Source organism: Oncorhynchus tshawytscha, linkage group LG28 (genome assembly GCF_018296145.1).
Source record: "Oncorhynchus tshawytscha isolate Ot180627B linkage group LG28, Otsh_v2.0, whole genome shotgun sequence".
Classification (NCBI taxonomy): Eukaryota; Metazoa; Chordata; class Actinopteri; order Salmoniformes; family Salmonidae; genus Oncorhynchus; species Oncorhynchus tshawytscha.
The window spans coordinates 33,195,159-33,213,274 of NC_056456.1; the positions used below are offsets into that span (position 1 = coordinate 33,195,159).

General features: G+C 42.7%; 1 protein-coding gene across 1 annotated transcript in view; it reads right to left on the reverse strand.

The window, feature by feature from the left end:
- Nucleotides 1-2,502: 2,502 nt before the first annotated feature.
- The window catches only part of LOC112227122 (unconventional myosin-VIIa), a 37,782-nt gene continuing 22,168 nt past the window's right edge, over nucleotides 2,503-18,116 (reverse strand). Inside the window, exons 30-49 of the mRNA XM_042308195.1 lie at nucleotides 17,478-17,561; nucleotides 17,222-17,365; nucleotides 16,302-16,469; nucleotides 15,969-16,086; nucleotides 15,690-15,816; nucleotides 15,151-15,323; nucleotides 9,293-9,474; nucleotides 8,279-8,388; nucleotides 7,899-8,047; nucleotides 7,256-7,409; nucleotides 6,569-6,724; nucleotides 6,233-6,338; nucleotides 5,763-5,876; nucleotides 5,565-5,676; nucleotides 5,044-5,150; nucleotides 4,622-4,807; nucleotides 3,977-4,093; nucleotides 3,800-3,883; nucleotides 2,978-3,097; nucleotides 2,503-2,756 (exon numbers count right to left, since the gene is read on the reverse strand). Of these exons, the coding sequence (XP_042164129.1) occupies nucleotides 2,658-2,756; nucleotides 2,978-3,097; nucleotides 3,800-3,883; nucleotides 3,977-4,093; nucleotides 4,622-4,807; nucleotides 5,044-5,150; nucleotides 5,565-5,676; nucleotides 5,763-5,876; nucleotides 6,233-6,338; nucleotides 6,569-6,724; nucleotides 7,256-7,409; nucleotides 7,899-8,047; nucleotides 8,279-8,388; nucleotides 9,293-9,474; nucleotides 15,151-15,323; nucleotides 15,690-15,816; nucleotides 15,969-16,086; nucleotides 16,302-16,469; nucleotides 17,222-17,365; nucleotides 17,478-17,561 (2,610 nt within the window). The 3' untranslated portion in view covers nucleotides 2,503-2,657. The remainder of the gene's footprint in view (nucleotides 2,757-2,977; nucleotides 3,098-3,799; nucleotides 3,884-3,976; nucleotides 4,094-4,621; nucleotides 4,808-5,043; nucleotides 5,151-5,564; nucleotides 5,677-5,762; nucleotides 5,877-6,232; nucleotides 6,339-6,568; nucleotides 6,725-7,255; nucleotides 7,410-7,898; nucleotides 8,048-8,278; nucleotides 8,389-9,292; nucleotides 9,475-15,150; nucleotides 15,324-15,689; nucleotides 15,817-15,968; nucleotides 16,087-16,301; nucleotides 16,470-17,221; nucleotides 17,366-17,477; nucleotides 17,562-18,116) is intronic.

The following is an 18,116-nucleotide window of genomic DNA, read 5'->3' on the forward strand; positions in this document are numbered from 1 at the left end:
GTTGGTTAAGGGCTTGTAAGCATTTCACGGTAAGGTCTACACGTTGTATTCGTGCATGTGGGGGGTTCCCCCAGTGATTTTTCTCACACACCACTAATGTCTCCTGTAGACCTCCACTCTCCCATAGACCTCCACTCTCCCATAGACCTCCACTCTCCCAGAGACACTATCTCACATGGACAAACAGTTGAAGTCGGAAGTTTACATACACCTTAGCCAAATACATTTCAACTCAGTTTTTCACACCTCTTGACATTTAATCCAAGTATAAATTCCTGTCTTAGGTCAGTTAGGATCACCACTTTATTTTAAGAATAATAGTAGAGAGAATGATTTATTTCAGCTTTTATTTATTTAATCATATTCCCAGTGGGTCAGAAGTGTACATACACTCAATTAGTATTTGGTAGCATTGCCTTTAAATTGTTTAACTTGGGTCAGACGTTTCAGGTAGCCTTCCACAAGCTTCCCACAATAAGTTGGGTGAATTGTGACCCATTCCTCCTGACAGAGCTGGTGTAACTGAGTCAGGTTTGTAGGCCTCCTTGCTCACACACACTTTTTCAGTTCTGCCCTCACATTTTCTATGGGATTTAGGTCAGGGCTTTGTGATGGCCACTCCAATACCTTGACTTTGTTGTCCTTAAGCCATTTTGCCACAACTTTGGAAGTATGCTTGGGGTCATTGTCCATTTGGAAGACCCATTTGCGACCAAGCTTTAACTTCCTGACTGAAGTCTTCAGATGTTGCTTCAATATATCCACATAATTGTCCTCCCTCATGATGCCATCTATTTTGTGAAGTGCACCAGTCCCTCCTGCAGGAAAGCAGCCTGGGATTTGCTTCGACCACAAGGAATGTTCAATTCTACTTTCTTCTTCAGATTTTATTGACAGTTGGAAAACAAATTCAACGTTGCATTATTTACCATTATTAATTGGGCTGGAGCATGGACCAGTGGCAGGGAAGATCTAAACCTTGTTGATATGCTTCTAGAACTCTTTGCCCACCTATCTCCAAGAAAACAAATTACAAATATATGAATCATCTCCGGTGGTTTACTAAGCATCTCTTTCATATCTGCCTCCTGAATGCTGTTAAACTTACCTGGAAACATTCTCTTTCCCTCCCATATTGCTGACATGTTCCACCATCTCAACCTCCTGCCAATAATCACACCTCCCTGTTGACTGCTACCTATAATATTCAATGTAGTATTCCTTCAACCTTGTATGCCCCAGTCTCAGCCTAGAAACTATGGTCTCCCTTCTGTCTACCCGAGGACCTCCCTGCCCTCGCCTTTCCCTGGATCTTAAAAAAGATGTAGGCCCTTTCCCTCCATTTCACACAGGGGCGGACTGGGATCAGAAATCGGCCCAAGCATTTCTAACGCACTGGCCCATTCCGTCCCTTGAGGCCCCCACACCGACCCATTATTTTTTGCCTACCCCATTATAAGCCAAATAATGATTTTGCGCAAAACCCCCAATTTAGACCGGCCAACTGGGCCAAAAATGAATCAGCCCATATAGCTTTTGCCTGAACTGCCCAATGGCCAGTCCGCCCCTGATTCCACATCTCCTGCCACTTCTTAATAACAATCACTTTCCTAAAGTTAGCCACTTGGCCTCTGCTTTACTGGGACAACATTAGTATGTCTAAGACCCACTGGACACACAATGGTTGAATCAATGTTGTTTCCACGTCATTACAATGAAATTACGCTGAAACAACGTGGAATAGACATTGAATTGACATCTGTGCCCAGTGGGGAGCTTTGTTGTTGGCCAAAAAATATCCATCTCTTCATTCCCATCTACTCCTTGAAATAATCCTTTCAATTCACACATACAGCATGAGCTGCCATCTTATATTTCAGACCTGCTTTAGTTTGAATTCAGTCATCCTTGTTGTTTGTATATAGGCCTACACATGACATTTTTGGGGGGTTTCACACTGTGGATACCGGTCATCAAAATTGCTATGAGAAATCTTTTACACACATACACACACAAACTGGTCGTGCTGCTGCTCCAGTTTCAACTGTTCTGCCTGCGGCTATGGAACCCAGACCTGTTCACCGGATGTGCTACCTGACATCAAGAGCGGTAGAGATACTCTGAATGATCGGCTATGAAAAGTCAATTGACATTTACTCCTGAGGTGCTGACATGCTGCACCCTCGACAACCACTGTGATTATTATTATTTGACCATGCTGGTCATTTATGAACATTTGAACATCTTGGCCATGTTCTGTTATAATCTCCACCCGGCACTGCCAGAAAAGGACTGGCCACCCTTCATAGCCTGGTTCCTCTCTAGGTTTCTTCCTAGGTTTAGGCCTTTCTAGGGAGTTCTTCCTAGCTAACGTGCTTCAACACCTGCATTGCTTGCTGTTTGGGGTTTTAGGCTGGGTTTCTGTACAGCACTTTGAGATATCAGCTGATGTAAGAAGGGCTATATAAATACATTTGATTTGATTTGAAACAAGGCACAGTGTCAATTCAATACAGCATTTTAATGACAAAGCTAGGCAAAAGGTTTTAGACCAACTGAAAAGCAATATAATAATTAAATTGCTCCATCAAATTACTAGTTCTATTAATTAAATGAATCTTCCTTGTCCTCCATATTTCCGTATTTCCCAGCATTCATTAGGTAGGGAACATGGAGTTATTTCTGGGTCGCACAGCCTGCCTCTGCATCTCGTACATGTTCACATAAGATGATAAGAGGTCATCCATTTTGTAACCCTGAAGAGCAGAGTCAAATAGAGTCGTTGGGGTATGAACATAGAGGCAAAGTCACATCACATTCTGGCTCTTGTGAATAAGTCACTACAATGCAAGTGTTTGTGAAGGTCATTTAGTACACCCTCAACAAACACTACTTTCGATTTACACAAAATTGTAATTTATTGGTTTAAAGAAGGAAACATCTTTAATTTTGCCTCAAGGACATAATGGCCACTCACCAATGAGGTCTCACAAAGTAAAGTGTTCCCTTTGACCAGGTTGCCAATGGTGATGTGGAAGTAAGTGCTCCCGCTGGACCAGTTGGTGATGCGGTTGAACGGGTGCATGACCAGAAACTCCTGAGGTTTAGGTAAAGGTCAAAAGGTCATGTTTGGTTAAACAGAAAAGGTAAATACTTTATAGTGCTGATGGTGGCAGAAGCATGATGTTGTCTTAATGTTGTGGTGCAGCATTTGGAGAACAAACGTGAGGGACAATGTTGTTGTCTGAAGAGATAGCATTGTATTGTACACAGCATCTCCTCTCTCTCCATCTTGGTTCGTGCAGGTGATTGTGACCTCCTCAGACCAATTGGCAGTACACCCAGAACATTGTTCTAGGAACCAAAAGGGATCTCAGTTTCAAGGTCTCAGCTTGGAGAGAAGAAGCCTCGTGAGGTATTGGTCGGTCACATGCAGGAACCAAATGTTAATGATGAATAATGTAAATCATGCAAATATAACTTGTCTGTGTAAGCAGTATATAAGAGAACTAACGGGACTGCCCCGGGAGAGCTCCCAACCGACGTGTACTATGGTGCATTAAGTTGTTGGACTCTCCCCAGCTTGCTGATAATACAGAATGATTACTTTAAGTTTGACTTTGAGTCCCTGGTGGTAATTTCCATGGCACACATGTAAGCATTCATATTTTTAGGAAACTGCACCTGATGTCAGCATAATTATATGACAATCTGTCAGTAAATGTACTATAGATTAAAGTAAATACTCTGAATGTTGATCAAATCAAAATAATCATATAAAAAACAATGGTACGTTTACCTTTGTTTTGGGGTTGATGAAGTTGACTCCTTGCTTGCTGATTGCAATCTGGATGATACTCGGGTAACTTGGCTCAGAGGTTTGCTGTGAAGGAAGAGCACACAGAAATTCACCAATGGGATGGTTGGTGTCTGTAGGTATCATTTTTGTATCGACTTGAGCTGTCTGCTAACGTACCTTAACTTCAAAGAAAGCACAGCCGAACGTTGGCCAGTGGCAGATGCCTTTTAGAAAGGCCACTTTAGCCTCGTCCAAGGTGATCCCGGCCTGCTTGTTGTAGGAGGCGATGATGTGCTATACGGGAAGAAGAAAACAGAAAGATTCAGAAATGTTGGTATTTCTTTATTATTATAGTACATACAGTTGAAGTCGGAAGTTTACATACACCTTAGCCAAATACATTTAAAATCAGTTTTTCACAATTCCTGACATTTAATCCTAATAAAAATTCCCCTTTAATCCTAGATGTCCTAACCAACTTGCCAAAACTATAGTTTGTTAACAAGAAATTTGTGGAGTGGTTGAAAAACAAGTTTTAATGACTCCAACCTAAGTGTATGTAAACTTCCGCCCAAATCTTTTGTCATAATGGTGCGCTATTAATTTACTAAGAACACTGTTTGGGTAGTGGCTGAATAACTTGTCTTGAGATCATGATGGCAGTTCTAATTGCAGAAATGATGCTTTATGGGAATGAGCCATCTGCTTTGTAATGGAGAGAGCAAGAGATGTCTGCCAAATATCATATAAAGCTCAATAATATGAGAAGGACTGACAGTGTACCATAGGTGTCTGTTATCTCCTCATCCTCCTCCTCCTTACCTTCTTCCAGTCCTCTGGGGACATGGTTTTCATCTCGTCAGCTGGCACCAGCTCCTTCAGCATCCTGGGAATCATGACAAACTGGGACCTGTCCGTGTCCACCTTGACCCGGAACAGCAGGCCAGCCAGGCTGGTCATTTCCTCCTTGGTACACTTGTGGTAGCCACGCAGGTACTTGGGCAACTCCTGAGAGGAGAGGTTTGTGTATGAGTTATGAGTAACTGGGTTCTGGGTTCACCATGCTTACTCACTATTTACAGCGGTTTGAATAACAGGTTGAGATGCGTAACTCTTTAGCGTAATCACTACCCATTGACGCACGCCGATGGGAGATCTGAATGATGAATAAAAACAAAATCTACTACTAGAAATGTACAGTAGTCTGTGTGTGTGCCTGTCTGTCTGTGTCTTTCATGTCCGACCTGTGGGAAATGGAAAGTGAGGTCAGCGGTCAGGTCTCTTCCTGGGGTCACGTTGAACCACAGCTTCCTCATGAATATAACCAGGTAGGGCATGGTGGCTGGACCTCCTGAAACACAAATGTTCATCAGTCCTTATAGCATAGCATAGTATAGTTTAGTATAGCATAGCTTAGTATAGCATAGTGTAGCATAACATAAGTTTCATCCACTGACAACTTGGTGGGAGTACTTTGACCTTTTGCTAAACATTATATGATGTTTTTGACTATTTTAGGGCAATATGGTGGATGCTAGATGTTATTGTACAGTGGTTCTTCCTTTAAAAGTCGTGGCGTACTGCAGCACAGCTTGCGAGGTGCCGTAGAGTTCTATGGCACGTTATTTAAGTATCAGCCATTGTTGCCTGAATGACGCAATCTGCCACAATCTGCCACAATCTGCCACAATCTGCCACCATCTACCACAAATGGTTGCGGCATGAGCTCAAAACTTTATCTGTTAAATTCAGGACTGCGCCTTACCCTCTGTTTTACCTCCTTTCTTCACCTCTCTGGCTCTCTTCGTTTTCTTAGGTTGGTCTGTCGTCTCCCTCAAACTGTCAAAGAAGTAGTTTTGGTCGTGTAAGCTCACCACCTGAAAGCAACAAAGAGAGAGAAAAAATAAACATACATTCACTTGCACTACCCGAACTAAACCAGTTAAATGAGCTTGAATTTAACCTTGTTTGGCGTTTTCATGAAGAGACTGTAACCGTCAGCTGAGGCCAGAATGAGCTTGTAGGCAATGCTACGAACAAGGTCACGAATCCTAGACGTTGATGTCACCTCGAAGAGCTAAATAAAGAATTGACACATTTCATTTATTTCATTAAATTTATTTCACACGGACAATGAGCATAATTAATCAACATTTCTGTGTTATTATATTTCTGTAGGTTTAGCCAGCCAGATAGTTTCCACTGTGACAAAAGGTCAGATACCATATGAAAGTGGATTTGAGAAATTCATAGTGATCATAGGGATCAGTGACCATAGGGATCCGTGACCATAGGGATCAGTGATCATATGGATCATAGGGATCAGTGATCACAGGGATCAGTGATCATAGGGATCATAAGGGTCAGTGATCAAAATAATCATAGTTATCAGTGATCATAGTGATCATATGAGGCAAAGAAGAAGCTATCTACCTCAGCTCTGTCGTTAGGGAAGTGGACTTTATGGAAGATCTGGTTGCTGTCCTGTTGAATGGCGTCCACCTCCACCTGATGGGGAGGCAGCTTCCTGGGCTCCATACTACAACAAGAGGACAGTATAGCGTTCATTTCCCCCCAATCATTTTAGTATTTAACATCTCAATACCATATTTTGTAGCGTCCTCAGCACAACTCCAGCAACCTCATCCAAGATATTCAGATTGAGACCTCTTGGTGTCATGGCTTTGGTGTTGGATTTGTAGGGACATTTAGTTCAAGACCTTTTCCCACTGCCTCCCAAATTCACTACAGTGTGCTTTGGAGCCCCACCTGACTAGCATTTGTAGCCGTTGCAGGCAGTCTGCAGCCAGGGGCTCTCTGGGCCGTGACTCTAGGAAACGCTGGGTGTACCTCAGCAAGATCTGACTGGGGGGGAAGAGGCCGGTACATAGCCAAAGGAGCTGCCAACCATAGTCTACACTCATTCTGTGAGAGGGAGGAGGAGAGAGGGAAGGTGAGATGGATATAATAGAGAGTAGAGAGAGATTAGAGTGAGGGGGGGAAGAGAGTAGAGCGAGAGAGGGAGAGAGGAGAGAGGGGGAGAGAGAGAGTAGAGCGAGGGAGAGAGAGAGGGCCAGGGGGAGAGTAGAGAGGGGGGAAGAGAGTAGAGGGGGGAAGAGAGTAGAGAGAGGGGGAAGAGAGTAGAGGGGGAAGAGAGTAGAGCAAAGAGAGGGAGAGAGGAGAGAGGGGGAGAGAGAGAGTAGAGCGAGGGAGAGAGAGAGGGCCAGGGGAGAGTAGAGAGGGGGGAAGAGAGTAGAGGGGGAAGAGAGTAGAGAGAGGGGGAAGAGAGTAGAGAGAGAGGGGGAGAGTGAGAGAGAGAGGGGAGAGTATTATAATTATAATACAAATATAATTATAATTAAAAATAGAACATCAGACATATACTGTACATCTCTGTGGTTATTTCCGAGTAATACATGAGAAATAGCTGACATGGCAGTATATTACCACACATACCTGCTGTTGTTACTGGTCATCTGCCTCATGATCTGGCAGTAGACCTCGTCCTGTAAAGGTACATGCTGAGTGGCCGCGCCAAAGATCTGGTCAGTCAGCTCTATGGGCTGGCGCACCTGTTTGATGGGGTAATCTCCCATGTACTTTAGGATAGGTGAGGGAAAGGCTAAAGACAATAGCAAACGTTTAGAAAACTCCACTTGGAGAGACATATTTATTAGGATAAGTCGGTAACTGCTACGCCATTGTAAAAAAAGTATTTTTATTTATCGTTTAAAGGTCTCCAGTAACAAAAAGTCCAGGTGTAATCCCTCCCTAGTGTCTTCAACACCTATTAAAAATCTTCCTTGTTGTTATCCAGTGTTCGCCTCAATATCAATATGAACATCAACCGTACATTAAAGTGGAAGTTCAGGATTTTACAACTTGATGTTAGATGGTTTCTCAACCTGAAAGTAGCTGAAGTTGGCTAAAGTTAACTGAAGTTTGTAGTGGCTGTTTAAAGAAAAAACCCGAACCAGTTTGTCGTGGCCCGTAGACTACTTCAGGGCGAGGAACCATCTAACATCAAGTTGTAAAATCCTGTACTTTCCCTTGAACAAATATTTATTTGATATAAGATAAGTATTTGAGTAAAGGATATCAGTGAAGGAGATGCAGGCCAGATGGCTGAGGTCGGTGTTGCCCACCAGACTCTTCAGTAGGGGCTGTTTAATGGGTTCTTTGGAGGCAGCCCAAAGTTTCTCCCTGCCTCTGGCCTGCGCCCCGCGGCCCCCTTCTTTACCAGGCTGCCTAAGGGAAACCAAGGAAATAGCTACGGTTAACTTGCTGTCTTGAGAATAGTATAACCAGAAAACATACTGTTAACCCTGCAAACTGTAGTAGTGAGATAACTGGTCAGATTACTGTCACATTGGAATACTCCTTTGTTAAATCGATGATTCATTTACAAATGTTTGTGGTAAATATTAAAGTTAAAGTGGTTATTGGTGTCATTGAAATAGTAGTGAGAGTGGATTCTACCTGAAGTAGTCATAGGCAAACTCTTTCAGTGAGACGGGGGACACTGCCTCTTCCCTGGCGGGTGCGTTCTGAGCCACTGTCCTCTGATCTGGGCTCAGATTCAGCAGACTCTTGTGGTTCAACCAAAGAAAAACACAATGTTAAAACGACCACAAGATGGTAGTCTTCCCCTTCCACAATCCCTCGAAGAATAGGGACTTGATGTCGACTTGCCCCACGGTCTAACAATGCTCACAAGTCCGCCCAACATATGGGCAGCATTCCAACTGGTTAGGTGTAAGGAATAAATCCAATAAAAGGGACCATTTCGTTGTTTCCCGTAGGGACAACTATCTGTAACGGAATGCATCCATGTTCACTTATTAGCTTATAAGAATCGTATCATAACTAAGGCACTACATCGCAGTGCTAGCTGTGTCACTAAAGATCCTGGTTCGAGTCCATGTTCTGTCGCAGCCGGCCGCAACCGTGAGACCCATGGGGCGGCACACAATTATCACAGTGTTGTCCATGTTAGAGGAGGGTTTGGCCGGCATTGATGTCCTTGTCCTATCGCGCACTAGATGTTTCCTCCGACACATTGGTGCGGCTGGCTTCCGGGTTTAAGCGGGTATTCTGTCAAGTAGCAGTGCGGCTTGGCTGGGTTGTGTTTTGGAGGACACATGGCTCTCGACCTTCGCCTCTCCCGAGTCCGTACGGGAGTTGCAGCGATGGGACAAGACTGTAACTACCAATTGGATACCACGAAATCGGAAAGAAAAAGGGGGAAGAAATTAAAAATCTAATCAAATAAAGAATCTTATCATGCACAATCCCATTTGTATCACCCTCTTATTTGTACTATGTGTGCACGGTTTAATTAGCCTAGTCCCAGACAACACAAACAGATCTGGGACCAGACTATTATTCTATGACCTGTTCTTCTAACCATATGAATTGAAACATCACTCAAGTGAAGTTTTCAATAAGTCTTTTAAGTCTAGAACATTCTGTTAGAGTCTAGAACCGTCTTACCAGTGTGGTATCGCTGGGCTTGTCAAGGGTTGGCAGAACCAGGACGGTATCCGTGGAGACGGCGCCGGTGTTCCCGGTGCGCTCGTTAGTGCCTTTGATCCAGCCCCGGTCAGAGGAGTACTCTCCGTCCTTCAGGATGACCAGCATGTCCCCTCGCTTGTAGCTCAGGAACGTGGGGTCGTCTGCAGTTTGAGAGAGAGAGAGAGAGAGAGACACAGAGAGACACAGAGAGAGAGACAGACAGACAGAGACACACAGACAGAGAGAGAGACAGAGAGAGAGACAGAGAGAGCGAGAGAGAGAGAGAGAAAGAGAGAGACACAGGGCGAGAGAGAGATAGAGAGAGAGACACACAGAGAGAGAGAGAGAGAGAGAGAGACACACACACACACACACAGAGAGAGAGAGAGAGACAGAGAGACAGACACACAGACAGACACACAGACACAAACTCATGAGAGACAATACAGCCACATTACCATAATCATGTTTATACATGAGTCTCCGTTATGAGGCTTACATCTAATGGTTGTATAAAATGAATGAGTAAAGATGAAACTATTTGTGAAATTATGTAATGTGATTTTAGACTGTTTAACTTCTTCGAGATAGGGGGCGCTCTTTTAATTTTGGGATAAAAAAACGTTCCCGTTTTAAACAAGATATTTTGTCACGAAAAGATGCTCGACTATGCATGTAATTGACAGCTTTGGAAAGAAAAAACTCTGACGTTTCCAAAACTGCAAAGATATTATCTGTGAGTGCCCCAGAACTAATGCTACAGGCGAAACCAAGATTAAATTTCATACAGGAAATGGTCCAGATTTTGAATGCCCTGTGTTCCAATGTCTCCTTATATGGCTGTGAATGCGCCAGGAATGAGCCTGCACTTTCTGTCATTTCCCCAAGGTGTCTGCAGCATTGTGACGTATTTGTAGGCATATCATTGGAAGATTGACCATAAGAGACTACATTTACCAGGTGTCCGCCCGGTGTCCTCCGTCGAAATTATTGCGTAATCTCCAGGTCCATGCGTGTTCCATTTCTTCAGAGGAGAAACCAAACTGCCACGAATGATTTATCATCGATAGATATGTGAAAAACACCTTGAGGATTGATTCTAGACAACGTTTGCCATGTTTCTGTCGATATTATGGAGTTAATTTGGAAAAAAGTTTGCGTTGTAATGACTTAATTTTCGGGTTTTTTCTTACCCAAACGTGATGAACAAAACGGAGCGATTTGTCCTACACAAATAATATTTTTGGAAAAACGGAACATTTGCTATCTAACTGAGAGTCTCCTCATTGAAAACATCTGAAGTTCTTCAAAGGTAAATGATTTTATTTGAATGCTTTTCTTGTTTTTGTGAAAATGTTGCATGCTGAATGCCAGGCTTAACGCTATGCTAGGCTATCAATACTCTTACACAAATGCTTGTTTAGCTACGGTTCAAAAGCATATTTTGAAAATCTGAGATGACAGTGTTGTTAACAAAAGGCTAAGCTTGAGAGCAAATATATTTATTTCATTTCATTTGCGATTTTCATGAATAGTTAACGTTGCGTTATGGTAATGAGCTTGAGGCTATAAATAGGATCCCGGATACGGGATTGCTCGTCGCAACAGGTTAATGAAGGAAACTCCAATTCCCATTGAAGTTTAACTAAATCAGAGGACCGCCCCCTTGAGCACAGTTAGGACCCGACGTCATGGGACAGCCCTTTTCTATGTTCCGAATAAAACCCCCACCTGGGTTTTCCCACCTTAGACCAGCTTACCTCGATAACTACGAGAGTCCTAAGGTTTGAGTAGAGACCAGCCTACCTCGATTTCCACGAGAGGGCTAAGGTTTGAGACCAGACCATAAAACCTGAGTATAAGCTAAGGTTGTAATGGTTGTTGAAACTCTAGGACTATCGATACTGACAGAATAAGAACAAGTCTTTGACATTAATTACTAGTCTGCAGCTAGGAATTCGGTATCATTGAACGCAAAGACCGACAACACCAAAACATATAACGATATGAATGAATGTTACTCTGAACTATCCATTCTAACCACAGCAGAGAGAGAGAGAGAGATAGAGGGCGGGCAAACTCTCCAACAGAAATTAACTTTTCAACAGAGATCCCGACAACACACTGAGTGTAAATGTACATACAGTGCCTTGCGAAAGTATTCGGCCCCCTTGAACTTTGCGACCTTTTGCCACATTTCAGGCTTCAAACATAAAGATATAAAACTGTATTTTTTTGTGAAGAATCAACAACAAGTGGGACACAATCATGAAGTGGAATGACATTTATTGGATATTTCAAACTTTTTTAACAAATCAAAAACTGAAAAATTGGGCGTGCAAAATGATTCAGCCCCCTTAAGTTAATACTTTGTAGCGCCACCTTTTGCTGCGATTACAGCTGTAAGTCGCTTGGGGTATGTCTCTATCAGTTTTGCACATCGAGAGACTGAAATTTTTTCCCATTCCTCCTTGCAAAACAGCTCGAGCTCAGTGAGGTTGGATGGAGAGCATTTGTGAACAGCAGTTTTCAGTTCTTTCCACAGATTCTCGATTGGATTCAGGTCTGGACTTTGACTTGGCCATTCTAACACCTGGATATGTTTATTTTTGAACCATTGCATTGTAGAGTTTGCTTTATGTTTTGGATCATTGTCTTGTTGGAAGACAAATCTCCGTCCCAGTCTCAGGTCTTTTGCAGACTCCATCAGGTTTTCTTCCAGAATGGTCCTGTATTTGGCTCCATCCATCTTCCCATCAATTTTAACCATATTCCCTGTCCCTGCTGAAGAAAAGCAGGCCCAAACCATGATGCTGCCACCACCATGTTTGACAGTGGGGATAGTGTGTTCAGGGTGATGGGCTGTGTTGCTTTTACGCCAAACATAACGTTTTGCATTGTTGACAAAAAGTTCAATTTTGGTTTCATCTGACCAGAGCACCTTCTTCCACATGTTTGGTGTGTCTCCCAGGTGGCTTGTGGCAAACTTTAAACGACACTTGTTATGGATATATTTAAGAAATGGCTTTCTTCTTGCCACTCTTCCATAAAGGCCAGATTTGTGCAATATACGACTGATTGTTGTCCTATGGACAGAGTCTCCCACCTCAGCTGTAGATCTCTGCAGTTCATCCAGAGTGATCATGGGCCTCTTGGCTGCATCTCTGATCAGTCTTCTCCTTGTATGAGCTGAAAGTTTAGAGGGACGGCCAGGTCTTGATAGATTTGCAGTGGTCTGATACTCCTTCCATTTCAATATTATCTCTTGCACAGTGCTCCTTGGGATGTTTAAAGCTTGGGAAATCTTTTTGTATCCAAATCCGGCTTTAAACTTCTTCACAACAGTATCTCGGACCTGCCTGGTGTGTTCCATGTTCTTCATGATGCTCTCTGCGCTTTTAACGGACCTCTGAGACTATCACAGTGCAGGTGCTTTTATACGGAGACTTGATTACACACAGGTGGATTGTATTTATCATCATTAGTCATTTAGGTCAACATTGGATCATTCAGAGATCCTCACTGAACTTCTGGAGAGAGTTTGCTGCACTGAAAGTAAAGGGGCTGAATAATTTTGCACGCCCAATTTTTCAGTTTTTGATTTGTTAAAAAAGTTTGAAATATCCAATAAATGTCGTTCCACTTCATGATTGTGTCCCACTTGTTGTTGATTCTTCACAAAAAAATACAGTTTCATATCTTTATGTTTGAAGCCTGAAATGTGGCAAAAGGTTGCAAAGTTCAAGGGGGCCGAATACTTTCGCAAGGCACTATATATTGATTGCAATTATTCCCAAATGAGTGAGCGTTCATGTGCAAAGGATTAGCATTTCAATTGTTATAATTGTCAACTTTGTAGTGTCTCATCTCAGTAGACCCGCTCTTCCCTTTTGTCTAACAAGCCGCGATGCCAGTTTAGCCCACTAGGGCACATTCCCCTATCATTTCCTTGTAACCATATCTACTGTTTGTTTATGCATTTCTGTGAATTACTTAGTTAGTAAATAAAGGATTTAAGACAATTGATGTATGGATGACTCATAGTGAAGACTGGGTTCGTGTGGATAACCAACTATTTACGACGTTTGGAATGAAACTAACGTGAGGTAAATAATAATTCATTAAATCAAAGACTAATTGATCAGATGTTAAAATATCTGAAAGTTATATTAGGAAAATTATAACTTTGTAATCTGAATATTTTCCTTGATGTGTTGTCGGACTTCCTAGTTAATTACAGTTACATGATTAATCAGTTTAATTGCGTAATAATAATTACAGAGAGTTATTTGATAAATAAGTCTTCAGTTTTAATGACGCCAAAGACACGACAAGAGACTTGTCCCGAAGCCACTCCTGCATTGTCTTGGCTTTCTGCTTGGGGCCGTTGTCCTGTTGGAAGGTGAACCTTCGCCACAGTCTGAGGTTCTGAGCAGGTTTTCATCAAGTATCCCTCTGTACTTTGCTCCGTTCACCTTTCCCTTGATCCTTACTAGTCTACCAGTCAATACCGCTGAAAAACATCCCCACAGCATGATGCTGCCACCACCATGCTTCCCCGTAGGGATGGTGCCAGGTTTCCTCTAGACGTGATGCTTAGCATAATAGCCAAAGAGATCAATCTTTGTTTCATCAGACCAGAGAATCTTGTTTATCATGGTCTGAGAGTCTTTAGGTGCCTTTTGGCAAACTCCATGCGGGATGTCATGTGCCTTTTACTGAGGAATGGCTTCCGTCTGGCCACTCTACCATAAAGGCCTGATTCATGGAGTGCTGCAGAGATGGTCGTCCTTCTGGAAGGTTCTCCCATCTCCACAGAGGAACTCTGGAGCTCTGTCAGAGTGATCATCGGATTCTTGGTCACCTCAACGAAAAAGGCCCTTCTCCCCCGATTGCTCAGTTAGGCCGGGCGGCCAGCTCTAGGAAGAGTCTTGGTGGTTCCAAACTCTTTCGATTTATGAATGATGGAGGCCATTGTGTTCTTGGGGACCTTCAATGCTACAGAAATGTTTTGGTAACCTTCCTCGCATCTGTGCCTTGACACAATCCTGTCTCGGAGCTCTATGGACAATTCCTTCGACCCCATGGCTTGGTTTTTGCTCTGCCACGCACTGTCAACTGTGGGACCTTATACAGACAGGTGTGTGGTTTTCCAAATCCTGTCCAATCAATTGAATTTACCACAGGTGGACTCAATTTCGAGTCTCATAGCAAAGGTTGTGAATACTTATGTAAATAAGGTATTTCTGTTGTTTTTTTATATACATTTGCCAAAATGTCTGTTTTCACTTTGTCGTTGTGTGGTATTGTGTATAGCTTGATGAGGAAAACATTTTCATTTAATCCATTTCAGATTAAGGCTGAAACAAAATGTGGAAAATGTCAAGGGGTCTGAATACTTTCCGAATGCTCTGTATATAACAGAAACCATATTAGGTCATGCATGATCCCCAGCCAAAAACACTTGCTGTATATGAAGGGTTCTTTTATTGTTTTCTGTTAAACACTGACTACCTACTACCTGTTGTTATCTGATGGGGACAATTATATTGTTTTCCACTCCAATTTACAGCATTAGAATTCAATGGAAAACATCCAGATACCCACCCCTCTTAAGCAGTGCTACGCAGCATGGCCTTCACCCATCTCATCCAAATGGATGAACCTCAGTTATGAAGTGTCTGCTGATATACTAGTAAGTATTATGATTCTGACAAATACATCCATCTACTGTAACTTACCCTCTGTAGCTCAGAGATACAAAGCTTAACCCTAAAAAAATCAGTGAACCTCACCTGTGAGGTGAGTGATCAAGTGATTTATTGTCATATTCTTACCCTGTCTGTTGATGTCCTGCAGGGCCACTGCATAGACGGAGCGCTCCCTCAGGCCCTCCAGGTACCACTGGATCAGGTCAGCCATCTCGCCTGCCTCCACAGACTGCAATAGGAACTGCCCTCTCAGCGTGGCCAGGCTCACAGACTGACTGTTGTCGATCCTGCCGTCATCACTGATGAACATATGAAACGTATGTGAAATGTATGTAATAACTTCATGGTGGATTGAATGTCAGTATCAGGGAGTATGTGAACCATGACGACCACCGCTACCTGACAGCTGATCAATAAACAGCCAGTGTATAAAACTAGTTTCTGGCTATGAATTCTGGGCCCTGTTGGAATACTTAAGAAATGCATCTTTCCTTGTTTCCTTGAGGTAAACAGACCTATAAGTGATTGGATAGCTGTGAGTAAGGTTATCACTCCATTACCTCAAAACCCACCAATTCAGATCAGTGATCACTTCGAAGGGGAGAAGGAAGGAGGGATGCATTTCTGAAATATGTAAACAGGGCCTTGGAATAGCCTGTTCATACCTGGACTTGTTCACCCCAGTCACCTCTGGGTAGGGCAGCTCGAGGAGCTTCTTCTCCTTCTCGTCCTGAAAGGAGATCCCATTCCAGTTGATGGCCACAATAAAATTGCTTTTTGATAGAGGAGGTCCTGTGAGTATACAAATACCTTAGTTATAAAAATCGTCTTTGACAAATAAAATAAATATTTTGCCTGATTTAAAACCAACTAAAAGCTTCATCGTGAAAAATGATAGAAACTTCACTTGGTACATTATGCGGACATATTCCTGTTAGACTTACCTGACATTTGCGTAACCTCGTAGAACTTGGAGAAGAAGATGGGCCATTTCTGACGAGCGTAGTCAACCACGTCCCCCTTCACGCTGTCTGTGCTCCTTCTGCTGTTTATGTAAGGACCCTGTGAGAATGATTAGGATCATTATTAGTTGAATAATTTAGATGGCATTATTAACTTTCCTTTATTCTACTTAACTTAACTTTTCAATGTAATTATTTATTTAACTTTGCTTTACTTTACTTGATAGGGATAGCACACTGAATAGCAGGATTTTTAGAACAGAATATACGACAGGTGGTCTGGCCATTACTTATTGCACCAGTGAGTAGCAGTACCTGTGTATGTGCTGCGGTGACCAGCTGAATCCATTTTCCTTGTGACTTGGTCTCAATAAGTTCAGTAGTGATGCATTCCCCCACCACATTCTTGGCACTTTCTACACTGTTGGTCGACCCAAACGTCACATAGTAGTACATCGCTGCCAGCTGGACAAAGTCATCCTCCTGGATGACAAAAACAAATAAACACAAAGTCTGTTTAGGTCCAATTAATAAAGAAAACAGTTTAGTTGTTTAGTTAATATAATTTCCACTTCAAACATATGCAGTCTTTATATCTTTTCTTTTTTTCAACAATAGTGGTAATTGATTTTTATTATTTTATGATTTCTTACATAGAGTTCAGTGAGACATTGTGACTCCTAAGATTCATGCTTGGTTCATGGTCAACCTACCCTCGAGAGTAGTGGAGGCTACTTTCACAATGTCACCTTCAGTGATATGATATCCACATTGTCTGGGTGGGTGGAGTCTTAGGTGTTGTACTGTTTTTTACGATTGTGTTTTGCTTTCCATGTATTGTATAATAATGTTTATTTTAATGTGTATATGTGTGCATTGTATTTTGATGTGTATTGTTGTGCTAAACAGGGCTCATCTGGAAAAGAGACCTTGGTCTCAGCATTAACTCCCTGTCAAAATAAAGGTTCAATCAAATAAATAAAACAACGACGCACCTTCTCAGAATGGTACTCACCTTCTCAGAATGGTACGCACCTTCTCAGAATGGTACGCACCTTCTCAGAATGGTACGCACCTTCTCAGAATGGTACGCACCTTCTCAGAATGTTACGCACCTTCTCAGAATGTTACGCACCTTCTCAGAATGTTACGCACCTTCTCAGAATGTTACGCACCTTCTCAGAATGTTACGCACCTTCTCAGAATGGTACTCACCTTCTCAGAATGGTACTCACCTTCTCAGAATGGTACTCCCCAGACTTGAGGCCTCTGATGACCTGTCTGTAGATGAGATCTGTGCTGACGGCATCTATCGAGGAATCGTGCCAGGGCGTAAACAACTCCTTGCGGAAGTAGAGTCTCCAGGAGGCATGCTGCTCCTCCAGAATGGTACGCCCTTCCGCCTCACTTCCAGAATGGTACTCCCCAGACTTGAGGCACTCTGTAGATGAGATCTGTGAGATAGTAGAGTCTCCAGGAGGCATGCTGCTCCTCCTCGCCCTTCCGCCTCACTTCCTGCTCGCACTGCGAGATAGCGTCCATCACGTGCTTCCCGCCACTGCCCAGGGACCACACCTGGAAACAGCAGTGTCAAAACATGTCAGAGCTAGTCAAAACATGTAACAAGCCTAGTCAAAACATGTCACACGGCTAGTCAAAATATGCCAGGGCTAGTCAAAACATGCCAGGGCTAGTCAAAACATGCCAAGGCTAGTCAAAACATGTCACAGGGCTAGTCAAAACATGTCAGACCTAGTCAAAACATGTCACAGGCCTAGTCAAAACATGTCACAGGCCTAGTCAAAACATGTCACAGGCCTAGTCAAAACATGCCACAGGGCTAGTCAAAACATGTCACAGGCCTAGTCAAAACATGTCACAGGGCTAGTCAAAACATGTCACAGGGCTAGTCAATGCAAGTCAATGTTAGTAAATGGTAGTCAAATGCTATCAAGTCAATGTTGTCTGACACTGAGCAACTTCAATTTCTCAAAAATGGCTCAAATTAAGATCCTAAGAAGAGTACCTATTGACACTGTATTTATTATATCTTCTTTGTCAAAACAGATGTAGGACCTTAATTTTAGTTGCATGGCTAGGAAAAATATATCAACCCCTACAAAAATATCC